This window comes from Phodopus roborovskii, unplaced genomic scaffold, assembly GCF_943737965.1.
Source record: "Phodopus roborovskii unplaced genomic scaffold, PHOROB, whole genome shotgun sequence".
NCBI classification, from domain to species: domain Eukaryota; kingdom Metazoa; phylum Chordata; class Mammalia; order Rodentia; family Cricetidae; genus Phodopus; species Phodopus roborovskii.
This window is the reverse complement of record NW_026125391.1, coordinates 26,158,441-26,177,913: the sequence shown is the minus strand read 5'-3', so window position 1 is coordinate 26,177,913 and position 19,473 is coordinate 26,158,441. Positions and strand designations below refer to the sequence as shown.

At 37.3% G+C, this 19,473-nt stretch overlaps 1 protein-coding gene across 39 annotated transcripts in view; it reads left to right on the top strand.

The window, feature by feature from the left end:
- The window catches only part of Nrxn1 (neurexin 1), a 1,037,700-nt gene that overhangs the window by 374,287 nt on the left and 643,940 nt on the right, over positions 1–19,473 (top strand). For 20 of the 39 annotated variants that reach the window (XM_051175290.1, XM_051175289.1, XM_051175269.1 and 17 more), the window contains 3 exons: positions 9,218–9,519; positions 11,639–11,662; positions 12,764–12,925. In XM_051175290.1, the coding sequence (XP_051031247.1) occupies positions 9,218–9,519; positions 11,639–11,662; positions 12,764–12,925 (488 nt within the window). The remainder of the gene's footprint in view (positions 1–9,217; positions 9,520–11,638; positions 11,663–12,763; positions 12,926–19,473) is intronic. The other 19 variants (XM_051175288.1, XM_051175287.1, XM_051175279.1 and 16 more) reach the window with 1 other exon arrangement.

The following is a 19,473-nucleotide window of genomic DNA, read 5'->3' as shown; positions in this document are numbered from 1 at the left end:
CTCCAAACACATGCAGAACTGAACCTAGAGCTCCCCATTTCACACAAAGAGACCTACCTTCAGGTAAAAGATCAACCTGATACTTGTATAAATTTGTTGGAGAAGCACTTATAACCCCAAATTTTTTCATATAAACTTATAAGTAATATTATTTTCCTTTTCAAATATATATTTTCCCCTAGAAATTGCATTTATATGAAGTGCCTCATGTTGGGGGAATAAAATAACCATCAAACTTATTCTTCAGGGACCTCACTAAAAACACATTGAAGGTATTCTGTCTGAGCTGAGGAAGACAGACAACTAGAACAGAAAGTTTATAGTTGGAAAGAATACCTTTCTCTGTCATCTTTTCCGAATTTTACATCCACATCAAATAAAAGAAGTCCATGGGGTTAAAGGTTGCCATGGAAGATTCTATGAAATGAATTCATCCGAAAGACATTTTACCCCTATCATGTTATAGAATTTTATCAGCATGAAGGCAATAGCATTTGGCATGTGGTTGGGCTTCACTAAATGTGTACTGGACAGAGCAGTTGCTCAACACATCAAGAGTGCTATAGAGCCATATAGTGTTTTTAGATACAAAGAAACACTAGAGATCATTTAGTTCAGACAAGTTGACTTGTTACTAGGGAAAATGAGACCCATGGTGTCCAAGTAAAGTGGTAGAGGACTTAGAGCTGAAGGGGCTTGAGGAAAAACCAGTGTTCAAATCTCATTCTCACTTCAATGATTCTTCTTGAGAAAATAAAAAATAGATAATGTCAAATTTTGCACATTAATCAGGTATATACAACTAGAGAAAATCACTGTGTTTTCCCTTTCCTTTCTTCTACTTAATACTTTTAAACATTCGGGAATTGAACTGTAATGAACTAAAATGTTTCTAAATTGATGTGGTGGGCCTAGTGATATGCAGGGTAATAAAAGAGCTGATAAAAATTTGTTAGTTAGCTGTTCAGCAGTCTTTTAAATTGAAGTGATTACTATAGTAGTAATGATAATCAGTAATAGCTCACAGTAATTAATTGTCTAGCAAAATACCAGGCTTGAGGGTATGTGTGCCAAAGCATATTCAGTAGAAATTATTTTCATAGAAATGTTGACAAATTCTGAAAACAAGCAGACCTCTTTATAAATAGAACTTCCCTCAGTTCTGAATAGAGATTCAGTTGTTTCCCTCAGCATTTACTGGAAGACTGTTAAACTATCTTACATTATTCCTGGTCTGTTGTCCAGTCCCTGACTTCCCACTTAAGCACCAATAGATGGATAAGTAGAGGGAGGAGAAACATAAGGTTGTAGGCATTGTGAGCCTGCACTCTTCCCGGAAAACAGTGTTACTCACAAGGATGCTTCCTGGTCCTCAGTATCTACAACCAGACATGATATGTTTTTGTATAAACTAGAGCCAGAAATAAAATGGATTAACATGGAATTTACTGCCCAAATAGTCCCAAAGCAGTTCCTCAGTACCTAGGGCTCAGCTTAATATCAGAGACACTGTTACTCATGGAACTCATTCATGCTGAGTATCACGTAAGATACTCTTTTATTTCCAACTTACTACTAGTTTGGGAATAGTGGGAGCCCCTGGGACCTGGTTTACTGGTACTTTTTTTTCATTTCTCTCTCTCTCTTCTTGTTTCTCTCTCTCTCTCTCTCTTCTTGTTTCTCTCTCTCTCTCTCTCTCTCTCTCTCTCTCTCTCTCTCTCTCTCTCTCTTTTGGTTTTTGAAGACTTTTGGAGACTTAGTTTCTCTGTGCAACACCCTGGGTTGTCCTGGAACTCACTTTGTAGACCAGGCTGGCCTTGACCTCATAGAGATCTGTATGCCTCTGCCTCTTGGGATTAAAAGCATGAACCACCAAGCCCAGTTTATTAGTGCATTTCGAATACCAAAACTATTGCCTCTCAATTACTGGTATCAAGTATGTAACTGTAAATAAACAATGATGACAAATCTCCTTTTTCCTGTCACATTCAGCTCTAGGTGCTCTGTGTGTATTACCGCTGAATGTAATCCTCTTTCTCTTGAAATCAAGTCATATCACAAATTTCCATGAACCTTTCTGATTTCTTTAATTAAAAAGAAAAAAAAAAAGGCGCTAAGCAGTGACAGTGGACACCTTTAGTCCCAGCATTTGGGATGGAGAGGCAGAGGCAGGTAGATCTCTGAAAGGTCAGGGCCAGTCTGGTCTACAGAGTAGTTCCAGGGTAGCCAGAGCTACCCAGAGAAACCATGAAAAACAAACAAAAAATTAAAATTAAAATAGAAAAGTAATTGCTGGGTCCTGTGGTAGACTGATTCCCATTTTCTTGAGGAACCACCATATTGATCTCCCAAATGGCTGTACAAGTGTGCACTCCTATTAGTATTGGAGGAGTGTTCCCCTTTCTCCACATCCTCTCCAGCATAATTTGTCATTGGTGTTTTTAGTTTTAGCCAATGGGATAAGAGAGTGGTCTGGGGAGGGGCATAGGAGGGAGGGAAAGACAGAGGGAAGGAAGGAGAGGGAACTGGGATTGGTATGTAAAATAAGAAAAAAAAAGTAAAATAAAAAAGGAAAAAAACAGATATTCCACAGTCCAAATGTTCTACCCTATAGTGGTTGTACTATAAATGACTTTATTTTTTTGCATTATCTTAATAAGTTGATAGCAATAATCAGATACAAGGCAGGAGTGTTATTACATCAATTACATCTCTACCTACTTCAGGTCATCATTGTGCTTAATGCACATGTATTAGCTTCTCTGTTTGCTAGAAATTATGGAGAACACCAACATAACTTACATTCTTTGTCTTGTCTAAGAAATTGCCCTTCTCTTAAATGTGATGAATTCTGATTTGGCACTGAAGATTTCATCCATTTAGGTATTAATAGTGTTCCTAATTCACTTATGCATAAGTGGAAATGTGGCAGTCAGGGCCTATCTGTGTTCATTGAGTTTGGTCACATCTAGAGTGTGTGTGCGTGCGTGTGTGTGTGTGTGTTTATTTTAACTTTTTGCCTACATTAGTATATGGCTATAGTCTCAGAAAGAACTGCATGTTCAACTCTATTAGCAAACCTGCTAGATGCATCAGGAGATAAATGCCCTGTAGATTTCTCTAGAAGAGAAATAGTAAGTTTCCAAACCCACTGACAATTCTACTGTACTATTGACTAAAGATGAAACATGTTGAGAATAAAAAATCAGCCATTACTTTCAGTGATTTAAAGCCTGGACTCTGCTGGGATGCATATGAAGTAGGTATTTATTTGACACATTTATACACTGATCAGATACAGACTTTGCATTTTTTCCTAGATTGCTCCATTGAACTGAGTGTTTATTCCTTTATAAAAATGGGGTAGGGCCATATGATGGCTTCCTTTTACATTGCAGCACAGTAAGAATTTAACAATGCAATCTCCACAGTTTACATCAATATCAATTAGAGGATCACCATATAGTACGATAGATTATGGGTGACTAGCTATCCAGACACTCTTAATTTCTCATAATTTTCAAAATGTAAAAAGGACACAATCTTCAGGCCACAATATGAATAGGGAGGACTAAGAGATCATTTTTGAACACTTTCATTTAAGCCAATCCTGTTCCACACTCATACTCTATGAAGTTCTCCACCTTGCACTGACATTCCATGGTGCCTTTGTTTGTATCTACTTAAAAAAAAAAAAACAAAAAACAAAGCTGTAATTTGGAATACTTTACTACATGGCCAGATGAGGGTAATTCGGATAATAGCGATTTAGAACTAAAGGCACTACTGCTCTGATTCTTGGGTGGCTGGAGGGAGTGTGTGGAGTGTGTATTCGCTGGCTACTCTTTGATATTTTATTAAATAGCCCACTCTGTGTTAGCATGACTAAGTAAGTGATAATGTGCTTTCCTACCTAAAATGTTGTCGTCTATATCCACTTTGTAAAGGAGGATTGTATTCAGAATACCTGTAATTCTCCTTTGAATATAATTGTATTCCAAAAATTACTTCTTTTTTGAGTAATCGCTTTGTTGAAATGCATAGAATCCACAAATTATTGCAGAAAATCATTTTAAAGATCATACTTAGCAAGCTATGTTTACTTTTTAACGTTTATCAACTACAACTTAAAATGTACTAGTGTCTACAGCTGGCAGGGTCAGCAATGGGGATCTGAGCAATGGGTCACAAGCATTGTAATATGGAAAGCTTTGTGAATGTTAGGGTACTTTCCCATGACCTTCCTGGGATGCCACTGGATCCTTGTAAAATGACTGTCACCCCTCAATACACAGAGCCATGCATTGTTTGATTCCTCGTACCTTCTGGATTTGAAAGGCATGGTACAAGACCTTTTGAACCATTTCTGTTTAGTTTTGGTAAAAATGGGCTTGAGTTTTAGCTGCAGTCCATTATTTGGTTATCAATACAAAGTTTATATAATACAATATTGTGACCTAAGGAGGAATATGAATCTGGAATTAAGATGGCAAGGATTTTATTTTGGCTGTCTCCCAATTAGAAATGCTCCCATGTTTTTGATTTGGGGTTTTCTTTTCTTCCTTCCTTCCCTCCTTCCCTCCCTCCTTCCTTCCTTCCTTTCTTCATTCCTTCCATCCTTCCTTCCATCCTTCCTTCCTTCCTTCCTTTCTTTCTCTCTTTTTTTACCCTGATAAAAAATATCAGATTCACCTTACAAATTTCACTATCTCAACTATATTTTTAAGAATCTGCCTCATCATTTGTATTATTTCATGGAAATTTGGTTGTTTATTTCTTGGTTAGTTGCTGTAGGTTTGTTCAAATAAACCAATAAAACCTGATTGAATATTTTGTAAAGCATGTCTTATTGCTGTAAAATAATAGAGGTTAGCCTCAGAACTTATACATGTTCAATTATATTTAAAAACTATATAATCTTTTACAGTATTGTACCAAGTAAATGTAAAAATGTACTACTCTTTCCTTAAACTAACTTTTTTCCCTATAATAATGATTTGAACTTAACTTTTAAAGGGTAAGAACAAATGAAATGATCTTAGTTTCTGTCAGATTACTTGGAAACAGAGGATTTATTTGGACAGAAATTTCAAGAGGCAAATTTCCTAGTTTCATCTTTATTGTCTGAGACAACCAATCTTATCTTTTAATTTAATATCATAAACTTCAAGCCATTGCCTTTGTTAAATCACGGACCCTTTTGCTGTGACAGTCTTGTATGCTTGTCTTCCGAAGTAGACAAAGAAATGAAGCAGACCTTTGACTCACATCTTCATTTGTGTGTGGTTGTTTTTTTTTTTATCATTTATTAATTTAGGAATCTGATTTGTACTGCATGCAATCTTAAAGACACCCAGTTATAGTAAAGCCTCACAAGGTTTAATAAGTTGGGTTTATATATTAAAAGCAATGATATAGAGAAGATTCTTGACAAAGGGCAGACTCTAAGCAATGGTGGGCAGTGGGGCCTTGCTAAGCTCATTGAGTCTCTTAAAATGCACAATACTTTGCTTAGAGATTTTTATTTAGTGAAGTTCAGGGGGTTTGAAAGTTGTGTAGCTAGGTCAAATTAATGAGATTATATGCCATGTACCCCATGCAGGAAATATGAAAACAATATTGTTTGAGAAAATTTCATTGAGAACTTTTGAAGCCATCTGATCTTCTTTTGTCGCTCAGATAAAGTTGGATAATTGATTCTTTGTATAGAAAGGTATCCATGTAGTGAACCTACCACTCAGTTAAATACATGGCTTATGTTTAATGCCATTCTGAAACTACCACCAAGTTAAATATATGGTTTATCTTTAAGACCATTCTAAATGAGAAACATGTTTTATTTTTTTTCTGTTTTGTTTTTTTTATCAAATGCAATATCCAATATGTAGCTAATCATAAGAAAATCTTCATCACATCGACATCTAATTTTTAACAGTTAGAAACTGGTATATGGAGGTCTTACCCCATCCCTCAGGTCTTCCTTTATAGAGTATAAAGCACATTTTGGGGTTTAATCCATGATCATTTCCTCATTTCCAGAGATACCCAGATATTCCCTCTTGTGGGAAGAGTTGTAAGAACAGGTCTGACTGACCAGTGCTAAAGTATGGAACTATTCACCTTCTTAGGTACCATGAAGAGTGAAGATTTTTAGTATCTTATTCAAATTGTTAATTCATCAGCTGTTTCAACATGCTATGGCCAAGACGTCATAGTTACCATTACTATTCCATATTCTTTTGGGTAGCTCAGATGAGAACTCAGATTTATTCCACCAAATTTATCTTTATTCAAGTCAGACTATCAAGAACATATAAAATCCTAATTCTTCTGTTGAACTTTTAGTAAAGTAGAAGACAAGGATTATTTATTTCCATCTAAATTTTAAATGGTTTAAAATAGACTAGGATTAAATTTAAATGACACCCTCCTAGGACTCGCTTTCCAGCTTTATGGTAACATGAAGCAAGTTCATAAAACTCTTAGATAAATTCTCCATGTTCGTGATCAGATTTTTTTTTTTAAATCTCTGGAACTCTATAACTAGTGGTAGTCTGTCATCAACTTGTCATCAATGAGTTAACACATTATTATTGCATTTATACACATGATAGTCTTTGCTGAATCTTATGTGCTTGCTATAAAGAGCAAATTACATTTAGATTATCAATATATACTGAAAAGTACTTTTAAATGTGACACTTAAAATATTACTATTGCTATTGTTTTAGTTTTTGTGAATAATTTTACCATTAATATGTGCAACACTTTTCTTACATCACTCTTTCAATGAAGAAGAAAATTTTTATTTTTAATGTTCATTTGTTTTCATTTATGTGTCTAATTTTTTTCTCTGTATGTGTGTGGTTGTTCTCAGATGTGGGAAGGGGATGAAAGCTCCTGAAACTATGATTATAGGTGACTGTGAGATGTCTGATGTGAGTGCTGTGACCAAACATAGATCCTTGGGAGCATCGGCAAGTGCTCTTCTCTTCACTGATGAATCAACTGTCCCCAGCTCCAAGAAGAAAATATTTGATCAGGACAATTTAATTTGTGCTCAGCCATCCAGATAACTTAAATTTATATTAAAATAGAATATAAATATATATGTCAAGAACCATCCAATCATAAACACACAACTGAATTTTTGAACTGAGTTTATTACAATAAATATCCTAAATAGGAGTAGACTCTCACCAACTCTATCAAAAGCAGCTGTTGCCTCTCAATTTATAACATTAAAATATGCTACTTATTCTTGCTTTAAACTTTTTTATTCACAGATTAAGAAGCCCATGATGCTTTGTGTCTGGCTTTTTCATTGTTGTTGGTTTTGCTCTACGTTAATACTTTTAGATTTATCTATATTATATCATGTGGTATATGGATGATCAACCTAAGGTGAAATATTCTCTTTACTGTTTAATACCTTAGGAAGATGTGAGGTCTCTGCAATGAAATTGCCTCTGAAAGCTCAAGGACTTTATTTTTGTACTTACATAGAATCTGAATATATGCCTTCCTCACTCTCAATCAACTCTTGCTACTAACACATGTTCATAGACATGTGTTTTTCCATCATCTCAGAATGTTGCTCCACTCCCCTTCCCATCAGTGACATAGTGCTATCAGACAGTGACTGATTTGTAGCCTTCTGCAACTGTGCATTCTATGATGCAGACAGTCATTCAGATCTATTGATTTTATTGTCTTAAGTAATGAATGTGGAAGGGTGGAGTTAGAAACAGTTTCTCCCCCCCCCCCATGGCTTATAAGGAACCCTCTGTACTTTTTAAGATAATACAAACCAGAGTCTTCCATGGATCATTTTGGTCTTTCCAATTATACAATCGTAATTTGCTAATATGCCCTTATTGTCCTCAGTTGTAATCTTTACATTGTTCACATGCTTTTCTTGTTGAGTGCTAGCTGTGGGTTGCAAGATGGCACTGTAATCCCAGTGCTCTGGAAGCTGAGACAGGAGGATTGTTAGCTGGAGGCCAGCATGACCTACATAGTGACTGCCTCAACAAAACAAAATTAGAACAGAGAGGACAAAAATCTATTGCCAGGGGAGAAATAAAACTCATGATGGTTTCTGAATACTCCAGTGTGCTAATAGAGATTCTGCATTACCAGCAAAACAGATTCTCCCCACCCCTCTTTGGTGGCACTTAAATTCTCTTTCTAATTTATCACAAGCTCTCTAAGATCTCTAACCATAAGACCATAGGCCTCTTTTGTTTTTTGTTTGTTTGTTTGTTTGTTTTGTGTGTGTGTAGGATCTTTTTTTCTGCTGTCATTTTTTTTTGGTTTGCATGTGTTTTTAGCATATTTATCATAATTTCTTGGGAAGTCACAGGCACATTTGATTTGACTTACATCTTCCTTGGGTTATCTTTCTTTACTGGTGGAAAAAGATTGTTCTTTCCCAATGGCTGCATTTCTGTTTGATCTGTCTGGCATGTGGTGGGATCCACATTGTAGCTTCTAAATATACTAAAGACTCAGCTATGTGCAGAATGTTGAGACTTTATTTGCATGCTGCTCCTATGTCGTTCATAGCAGCCAGTCCTGCCATCTGTTCGGTGAGACCAGAGGATGAGCTAACCATCCAGCTGACTGCAGCAGACTTTTTATAACTGCCCGCTCCATGAGGGAGGCAGTACATACATACTCCACAGGAGAATGGTTTATTCCCAGATCAAATTCCTTCCTTCCCCCTTACTAATAAAGCTGCATGGTCTTTCAATGGTGAAAATGCTTGGGTCTTCATTAAGAAAGATCTTTGAATATAAATAGCTCCCTGAAAACCAGTTCCTTAGTTGGATGGTACAAATGTGGCAGATGTTGGAGTCCATTGTTATCAACAGACAGGTCCCAGTCAATATGCATTTATGGTACCTGATTCATGCCCTAAAGATAACACAGAAGAGCTGCCTTGTCTGATCAGAGAACTCTTACAGCGATACTTAAAAATTAATTGAATTTTCAAGAATGTCACTTTTAGCTACTGTAGTTGATGATCCAATACCCGAAGCAGTTTATTAAAAGTGTACTGCCACCTACAGTGCCATCAGAGTCTTTGACAGGGCTTTTGTCCTGAATGTTTGTTAACCTAAGCAGAGTTAATTAGCTGTTGTGTTTATGAAAGTGTACTGGTGTGTCATGCACTTACTGACTTATGCATATATGTTATCTGTTTTTCCTCTAGGGAAAGAAGAGTACATTGCCACCTTCAAGGGATCTGAATACTTCTGCTACGACTTGTCACAAAACCCCATTCAAAGCAGCAGCGATGAAATAACCCTGTCCTTTAAAACACTTCAGAGGAACGGACTGATGCTTCACACAGGGAAATCAGCTGATTATGTCAATCTTGCCTTGAAAAATGGAGCTGTCTCTCTGGTCATTAATTTGGGATCAGGGGCTTTTGAAGCACTAGTGGAGCCCGTGAACGGAAAGTTTAATGATAATGCCTGGCATGATGTCAAAGTCACCAGGAATCTGCGTCAGGTAACAAAGCAGTGGATAAGACAGTAACTGCCTTTGTTTCTTGCTACAGCTGTGCCCGTGGGACCCACAGCTGTGCCTGTGGTCCTTGAGAAACCCAACCACACGAGACAGAGCTCAGAGTCGCTCACAGATTAGCTTTTCCTTCTGAAATGAATCTTCCTGCCATACTTGAGCAGGGGCATATCTAGAAAGTTCTGGGGCCCAAGGACTATTTTAATACAACTTCATATGATTCTATTCCAGAGGGATGCAAGGATATCCCTGCAACCTGCCCTTCCTGTAATGTGTGTGATTTTGTTGTGGTTTTGATTTTTGTTTTTGTTTGTTTAATTTAAAATTGTAGCTTTCATAGTAGTCATTTGGAAGCATGGACATTGGCATTGGGGGTCATTAAATCACAGTTCCTTTTTTCTAGTTTAAAAATTTTTTTCTGTCACTTGGGATTTTTATCAATCCTGATTCCCTCCTCTTTCCAACCAAACATGGGAAAATAAAATGTCTCTGAGGGGAAAAGTTAAATCTTGGGTGTAACCTATATTCTGAAGTTTTTGTTTGTGAAAGTATTTTTGTTTTAGCACAGCTTTAACTTAAACTAAAAATGATATGGAGAGTTACCTCATCCTCTAGGTGCCCACTTCTATTGGAATATATATATATATATGTATATATATATATATATTCTTACACAAGTTTATTATATATGAGGAAAATACCCACTCTTTACTGAATCTATGGGTCTAAATATACTGTATGTTTTTAATGAGACATATTACAGTATATGCTAAAGGTAGACTATATTGTTCTCATGTTTTGATCATTAGGAGTTTTGATTATCTGAAATTTTATATTATAATGTGTCATTTTCTTAAGTGTTGACAGTAATTAAATTTTAAATGATAAATGCTAATCTCAAACTAATATCCTTAACATACTTGTTGTTTCCCTGAACAGTTGCAGAATGATCTATTGTCTCTGGTTTTCCATTACTAAGAAGGCCCTCTGTTTTCTAAGCTGTTAACTAACCTTTTCCTTCCCCCTTCTGAAAGGCTTCAGCTATCTGAGCTAGAGAAGCCAAAAGGATCTTAGGAGTGGAGATTCAGTGTAAATGAGGCAGAGAAGCAAAACTTAAAGATTGTATGAGAGTCCCTAAGGCCTTTCAGATACCCATGGGCACGGAAGCATCAGCTTCCTTCTCACTGCTTTGGGAGAGGGCTACCCACAGTCAGTGTAGCTATAGACCATGGGGTTTCCTCAAGTCTGTCTCTTCGGTTTTCTGTTTTCATTTTTTTTTTTTTTTTCCCTCTCACATACTCACCAAGAGACTGGAGGCTCATTTGAGACAAGCACAGAAGGAAGGGTGGGTCTTGAAGAGCCACTTTCTAGATGTGCCTTTGCTCAGGTTACAAAGCCAGTTGAGAACCTGTAGCTCCAAGAAGACAGAGGTTTACGCAGCCAGGGTGCATGTGTGGCAGGACAGATCATAAACAAGTCCATTCTGCTCATTTCGTGTGTCAGGATCTTTGCTCTGTTTCATTGCAGTATACTGTGACCCTAAAGTCCGTCAATATGACCGAAGGAAGTTTTGGAGTTGAGGAGGAGTCCTTGTGTGCTGTAAAATTGAGTAGCAGGGCAATGCCAACTGATTCCTACTAATTTGCTGGGGCTGGGTGTGGGTGTGGAGGTGGGGGACTATGATGGGCCTAGGGTGAAAATGGCCAGCTCATAGGCTTCAGGCCTTTAAATGAATCCCTTGTAGATGTTGACAGTGGCCCTCAGTTATCATCAGGAAGACAAGGAACATTGCCATGTGTCTGTTTCTGTCTAGTGACAAGAGATGAACAAGGGCAGGAAAAGATTATCTCCTCTGCAGGAGGCCTATTTGTTAGTCTGCTTTTTTTCCTTGTAAAATTTTTTTGCCCTTTTTCTATGTTACTAACATGCTTAATAACTAACATGTCATTCATGGAATGTTTCATTCTACTAACCGTTACCTGAATCCAAAAACAAACAAACAAACAAAAAAATGTACTAACATGGTAGAAACCATCATATTTTTTAAGTAACGATCGTTATTCTGTTCACAGTTTTTAATTTCCTTTCTCCCCCCTTCTCCACAAAGCACTCAGGCATTGGACACGCTATGGTAAACAAACTACATTGTTCGGTAGATATCATTCTAACTGTTTCTTATTTTGGGTTTGCCGTGTGTTTCCTTTCTTTCTTTTAACTGTAGACATCATTAACAAAAGAGGAAGTGCGGTTGGTACCCTTCTGCTTACCTTGACCTCCTTCTTTTCATCTGTTGTTGACTTTTCTTATTTATTTATTTTTTAATTTTTACCTGTTCCCTGTCAACTTCTGTTTTCAAACTCACCTTGTAGGGGCATCATTAACGTTTTGAACCTTTTTTTTTTTCTTTTTCTTTTTTTTTTTGCATCCAGCTGTGATTAACACAAGATAAGAAAAAATGGTGGCTGGCCCGAGTGACCGCAGGCTCAGCCAGTCTCTAACCATTCATGATGCATGGCATGGTACCTTGGTTTGGGAATGTTGGAGATGCCACGCCCACTCATCTTTACGTCATCACTAAGCAGTTATCTTTCTCCTTTGGTTCTCCCGTCTTCTTTCCTTTACTTTCTGAACGTTCTGTGTCCCCTGCATGCGCTTCTCGAGTGCTGCTTCCACGGGTTGTTTTGCCGCCTAGTCTTCCCTCAGCATGCCTCAGGCACTTGCATGCTCAACAGTTGCTGCTCAATAGTGCAAACAGTGACATTGCTGGAAATAGCCTGCGCCTTTTCCGCTAACAAGGTGCACGTTGTGAATAGTGAATAACAGACGACTAAACTTTACTAATATGTACACCAGCAAAACTAACCTAGGAGGCATTTTACTAACACCATTTTTGTGTCTGCTAAATAACTTTTGAGTTGCAGCAGGGATGATGCTGACACTAGTTCAATGATCAGTTAACTCTCTAACTAGTTTAGATCTCTCAGGGCTAGCTGAATAGAATCCAAGAATAAACCTCAAACAGACATGAAAATGGGTTCCGCTACAGGGCTAAAAATGAAAACCAAACAAACAGAAAAAAAAGCAAAACAAAACAAAACCAAAAAAAAAAAAAAAAAACAAAAAAAAAAAAAAAACAATAAATAAAATAAACAAAACACAAACAGGCATATCCTAGGATTGCAGCATCTAGGTCTGAGTATAGCGTGTCCTTTCCCTGTGCTTTGTTATCTAGGTGACAATATCAGTGGATGGGATTCTTACTACAACGGGCTACACGCAAGAAGATTACACCATGCTGGGGTCTGATGACTTTTTCTATGTGGGAGGCAGTCCCAGCACAGCCGACCTTCCCGGCTCACCAGTCAGTAACAATTTTATGGGCTGTCTCAAAGAGGTAAATATCGATGTCGTGGAACCATTCTTAACTCACGATCTCACCTTTGCAGATCCGGACTGAGTGCTCCTTTACGGAAGACCTGATATTTCCAGAGTGAATTGCAAAACCTTACATTCAGTCTTGTGTTGTTTATGCAGGATGGGAGAAGGGTGGGCAGCTCACACTTCATGCTGAGGAATTAAGCTCTGCTTCCCACGGTGGGCATTCTCCCGGAGAGCTTTCTATCTGCTATGGGAGGGCATCAAACAAAAGAGATTTGGGTCTAAAGTTGTACTAAGGGATAATTGTTTTGATCTGACCGTCTGGGGCATTGTGTATACTGTGGTGGCTTGTTTGTGAGTTAAAAGAGAAACAAAAAATAGGCTACAAGAGGAAAGGAAACAATATACATAGTAAAGCCATAAGTAATGGAACCATTCTGTTGCTGTATTTTTAACTGTGTCCTGAAAGTGGAGGAGCTGTGTCCTTTGTGATCTGGTAAGTTGACATGATATTTACCTGAGGAAAATCAGAGCCAAGGAGAGCAATTTCACTTTCCATTCTCAGCTGTCAGTGTCTGCTGTAAATGTTCATAAGACTGCAATTTGTGAGGAAAGACCAGAAGGGCCTTGAATTTCAATTTTATATTCCATAAGAGCTAGATCTTTTTTAAAAAAATTATTCAGCCACTATAAATTTTGTTTTCTGAATATTGGAGCATAACTTTCTCCCCTTGTTGTATGGTAGCTATGAGACTATGTAGACTTTTAAGATCTAAAGTGAAATAATTATGAACTTGTTATCTGGACACAACAATCACTACTAACAAGCAATGTAGTTTGTTTTGTCCTAAAGAAAGTATAATAATATAAACTTGATTGACGTGTTTGTATTATTTTTGTACAGTGGCTTTTCCAGTCCATTTTTTCCCTCTTAGAAAAGTGTTGTCTGTTGAAATATAGTTCATTTAATTTCTTTCTTTGTTTATTTGTATTTTATATTTATTTTTCACTCAAAAGTGAAAAAAATCACTATTTTATGCTAAGTCACCATTATTTGTCTTCAAAGTACTATGGCTGTTTCCCTGTATGCTTGAGAGAGAAAAGGAGAGAGACAGAGACAGAAAGACTGAGACAGAGAGGGACAGATAGACAGACATACAAAGAGAAATAGCTCCAAGGGGGATTCAGAACTGCTATTTAAAAAGTGCATGCAGTTTGCCAAGGGCAGAATGGACACATACCTTGGGGTGAGGGGGCTTGCCTCTCAGAGAGGTAATACTATTTTCTGAAGATATAAAAATATGCCTTAGGGTCTATGTTCAGTTACATAGGCAATAACAAACTAGCAAAATAGTAATTATCATTATAATAAAAACAATGAACATCTTCAAAGTGTTCTATGTTTAACAGTATCTTAAGCTGTCCAGTGGCCCTAATGATATAGGTAGCAATTTACAGTCTTTATTTTTCAAAGAATCTGAGGCCCAGAACAGGTAACTTACTTGCAGGAAGAACAGCTACACTTAGGTATTATAACCTGAAGCTCTATTTCCTAGCCCTCTGTGCTGGTAATTATCATAACTCACCATGTCCTAGAAATGTTTCTTAGGTCACTGCCATTCAAGATTGCACATACAAGCTCTCAATTTCATTAAAAACAGAAGCCCATTTTAGAAATGTGTAATGCAGTAGTAGAACATGTAGCCAATGGGCTCATTTGAGTTGAAAAGAGACTGAACTGAGTGTGAGCTCCAGTGGCCAAGGAAGACATAGAAGTCATAAATGTGAGCCTGAACAGGCAGGAGATGGATAAAATAGTACTGATTAGTTCGGTAAATAGAGTCATGTCATGCTTTGACTTCACAAGTACACTCTTAAAACCCTTTTCCTGGCCATTTCTAAGTCTTTACACCAAGGTGTGGTGTTTGTCTCCACTATGTAATCAGTTATAGAACATCTTTTATCTATAAAGAGTGTCACTTAGGTTAAACAGAAAAATGTCCAGAGTCCAAGGACTTTTAGCAGGAATGTAAACCTAGCTGAAAAGCACTATTGGGCATTCCGATGAAAAACTGAAGGTGTCTGAGATACTGGGTTCCTCTGAGACATATGATATTGTGCCAGTTGTCCAGTGAGCAAGCACTTTTTCATGTATGTGAAGCTGTGGTGAACTGCAAGAGTTTCAAATTAAGTCATGCTTCAGACCAACATATATATCACAGCAGTCATCTTTTTTTGTAATAGCAGTTCAATCACAAACAATGTAAAAAATGAAGTCACCTGGTCTTTCAAGTGTCCCTTAGCTAGCAAGTGCATAAAAGTGGGTTTGTTCTCTCTTCTTTTTCTGTAGATTTTACATCCAAATCTATCCTACTCTTGGGGCAGGCCCAAGCCACCTTTCTGTTTCCCATAGCTGGGGAATTTATTTGGAGTAAGTTCTGTGAGGATTTGCAGCCTTGTATGATATATCTCACTTGGTTTCCTTCTAGCACGCTAAGGGTTGGAAGGTTATAGATACAATCTGTTTATAAATTAAATATATTCCATTGGAGGGCTTTTCGCTAGTTCATAGCTCCCACCTACATTTGGATCATCTTTTATAATAACCTGCTTTACTTATTTCTGAAAGAAAGTAGTGAAAAGGCTCCATGGGTTTTTGAGTTAAATCGCCTTTCTATAGGAAGGTCAGATTTGTGGAGTTTGTGAAGAGGGAACAATATGCCAGTGTTCATTCTCTTATTTGTTTCCCTAAACCCTAGCTTAGAGTCCCTAGCCTATAGCATATTCCATTACTAATGCATTAATTACAACTCCATTTACTGGCTTATTATATTTTTGATTTTCAATCTAGTACATAATCCCCCTTAGGATAGGCACTCCTGCAGGAGAGTCTAAGGGCACCCAGCCTGAAGCCACAGAGGACACTTAGGAGTAGAAATAAGCCTGACAACCATTCTGTAAGGCTGATTGCTTTGAAAGTGGAGAAGCTGATGTAGAGTAAGTAACTCTGGGGAACAATGAAGGGTTGACACAGAATTAGCACCCAGCATTCAGACAGATAACATAGCTGACTAGATGATGGCCTCAGTGTGGCCCATGCTTATTATGATAAAACCAGACACAGCCTACACCATTTTCTAATTTCTACCTTCATGCTATGAAAATAAAGCAAAAAAAAAAAAAAAAAAAAAAAAAAAAAAAAAAAGAAAGAAAGAAGAAAAAAAAAAGAAAGAAAATTTCTCAACATAGATTGGCAATCTATAGTTTAATTTTCTTTTGTGACATCTGTGGCATTTATAATAGTAAAAGTGACCTAAGAGCACCTTCAGTTACTGCGCCACACAAAGAAAGTTTGTTTTGTTAAAATGAAGATCAAATTTCAAAATAAAAATAAAATTACTGTGTGTAAAACACAATCTGTTGTGAGAAGAGATCTTGAACAGCTAGCAGAGAAAATGATTTCTTTTGTAATATTTGCCTTAGTCACAAACAATTGAAAAAGTCATTGGAGAGAATGGCTTTCCCAGACTAAAGTTTTAGGAAAGGCAAAGGGGAAATTGTAAACAATGAGTTAGCATTATACACAGATCACGGTAATAAATTTAGACACAGGCCTTGAGAAATACACTTTAAAATCTTATTGCAACAAAAACATCCCAAATTCTTCTTTGGCAGGATGCTTGTTTCTAGTCTTTGCATTTTTAGAAGCATCATTTAGAAGCTGAAATGTATTTCCTAAGAATGGTAAATGTTTTATAATTTTTATATTGAACTGTGTTTGAGCAACAAATAGGTACAAATAGGAGAAAGGTTGTGAGCCCTGAAGAAAGAGGAATCTTGGCATCTGAATGAGATGCTTGGGGTCCACTTGAGGAAGCTCCAGTCCTACCTACTCATCTCTGAAGTCCTTGAAAAAGCATTTTCTCTCTACAAGCACTGTAGTTTTGTCCTAAAGCACTAATTAGAGGCCACTTCCCAACCACCAAAGGTTGGTGACAATCTCAACCATACATGTTTTGCTCCAATATTTTTACCATGAGGATTTGGATAGTAAGGGATCCAGTAGTGAGAGTAATGCTTCTTCCATTAATCCTGTCTGTCCTTAACTCCTTTATTTTATATTTTGTAATTTCCTTGTGTCTGCAAAACACTCTGAAACATCTGCTTCCTTCCTGCAGAGTGGACATTATTTAGCATGACTTTCTGGTTAGGAAAGGAGACTAAGAAAAGGAGAAGTGGCTGTGTGCGTGAATAAAACACCTTAGAATGCTTTGTCTGAAGTGTGTTTTCAGACACGTGCCTGCTGCAGGTTTCTTAACCAGTTGCTGCTGTGGAAACTGTGCCTGAGTGAGGTAATTTAAAATGCTGCCTCTAAGAATGGCTTGCAAGGAGCCTAAGGAAAGATTCTTGAGAAGGGGAAAAAATGGAGTGAAATGCTAGAGGGAATTAAATCCCTACTGAAATTTTCATCAACCTAATTAGGTCAGCTGAGCCTGTAATTACACAAGGAGATTTTTATCACTAGGAATCTGTAGGAAGCTTGAAGGTAGGCAAGGTTCAGGAAACACCCTGTCTTATAAAATGGAATTTTCCCACACTGTGAAAACAGAAAATGGACTGAGTGCACCTGGGTAGGGGGAGGGGCCCTTGGGAGGAAAGCAGGGACCACACCCTTTTTCTCACAGCAGTTGGAGAGAAGTGTCTCCTTTATGCAGAAGCCCCCTTTGATGGGAGATGTCATTCTGTAAATATGTTTCTCTTATTGGTTAATGAAGAAAGCACTGTTGGCCAATAGGAAAGCAAGATAGGTGGGAGTAGGAGACAAAGAGAATTTGGGAGGAAGAAGTAGGGAAGAGATTCAAGATGTAGGACCAACAGGGTAGAACTCCAGGCCCTCTCTTCGGTAAGATAAGACCACATGGAAATACTTAGACTAATAGAAATGGGTTAATATTTAAGACTGAGCTAGCCAATAAGAAATGCTTATTTCAGGCTAACTGCTTTATATCTAGTACAGTGAGCGTGTCTGTGCATTATTTGGGGCTGCTGTGACTCTGGAACCAGGCCGGCAGGAAAACATGCTCGTAACACCCCTTAGTATTTCCTTCTTTTTGCACAACAGAGGATGTATTAACACTGTGAAAACTGTCTACAGTCAACCCAACTCATCTAAGTCCCTGCTTTTCCACCGAGATGGAAACCACAACACATAAGAACAAGAGTCCACCACAGGTTTTGCATTTTAGGTTACTTTTCCTATTCTGAAATAAGGTACTTTTTATAATATGTTGGAGAAATTGCAGTGGCAGGAACTTGGAGGATAAGTTGATGTTCGGTGATGTCTGTCAGCCACCAGACATGGGTCTAGGCAGATCCCATTTCTCTGATTCTGGACTTAGTGTCCAAATATTGGCTGAGAGTATTTTTCCAGTCCATTTAGGCTGACCCTCACTTGTACTTCATTGACTCTTCAGGAGAGAATTGCTTTTTACTTCTCTACTTTTTCCTAGAAGCTTCTCACACACATCAAACATTTCTGTGTAACCTATTATCATGTGATTTATGCTAATCTGCTGATTTGGATAATATGTGTTAAATGAACTATTTTAAGAGAAGTGTTACTAATGCATTCAAGACTAATTGCTTAGAGGAAAATATAGAAGGAAGCTAATGGAGACTCATGCTTGGTCTGGCTGATAGGCTGATTGTCACCATAGCTCTAGATTCTTTTCCATATCAAGTTTCCCCATACTAGATCAGATGTTCAGGGGATGTCATTCTGGTGGTTCAGCTGGAATGAGGGAGTTCATGGAGCAGGTGCCTTCCTAAAATAACCATCATATATATTTCAGCTCAATTCTCTCGTGTTCCAGTCTGTCTGTGGCTAAATGACGATTCACTAGTGACTTTTGGCTGTTTTCCAAGAACCAAGTCTTGGTTGATAGACTCAGACAGTTTAGCTGAGAGTTAACTAAATTTGCCTGTACCATTTTTACAGATCTAAAACCAAGTGATTTTTTTTCCACCTAATTTTAAGCATAGAAAACATCACTTTTGTTTAATGTTTTATTATAGATTTTAAGCAAATGTTTATGGTAATATAAAAAAAATTTACAAATTCTTGTGTGCCATCTGATTACACACAGAAAAGGAATAAGGGAGACAGCAAAGACAGTCTATGTAACAAGCACTTAAATGTTTCTTTCATATACTGGTGAGTTTCCTAACAGTTATGGGTCTGAAGGCACAAGGGAGACATAAAACTATAATTTACTTTCAAAATAAAGTAATAAAATTCAGTGTAATCATTTGATATTTATTATTACCTACATATCAGAAGTGTATAAGAGAAAAATATTTTTCTGATTTTTTTTTTTTTTTAGTATTGATATTTCCATACAAAAAATAGACTCATTTGGGGAAACTTCTTATATCCAGTGGTACTATTCAGGGCAAGACAGCAGTTATACACTAACTCTGTCCCTTTCAGACGAGAAAGATAAGGTGACTTGGTGTGTTAGATAACTGGTCTAACAGGAACCAATCACTAAATAGCTAAAGTTA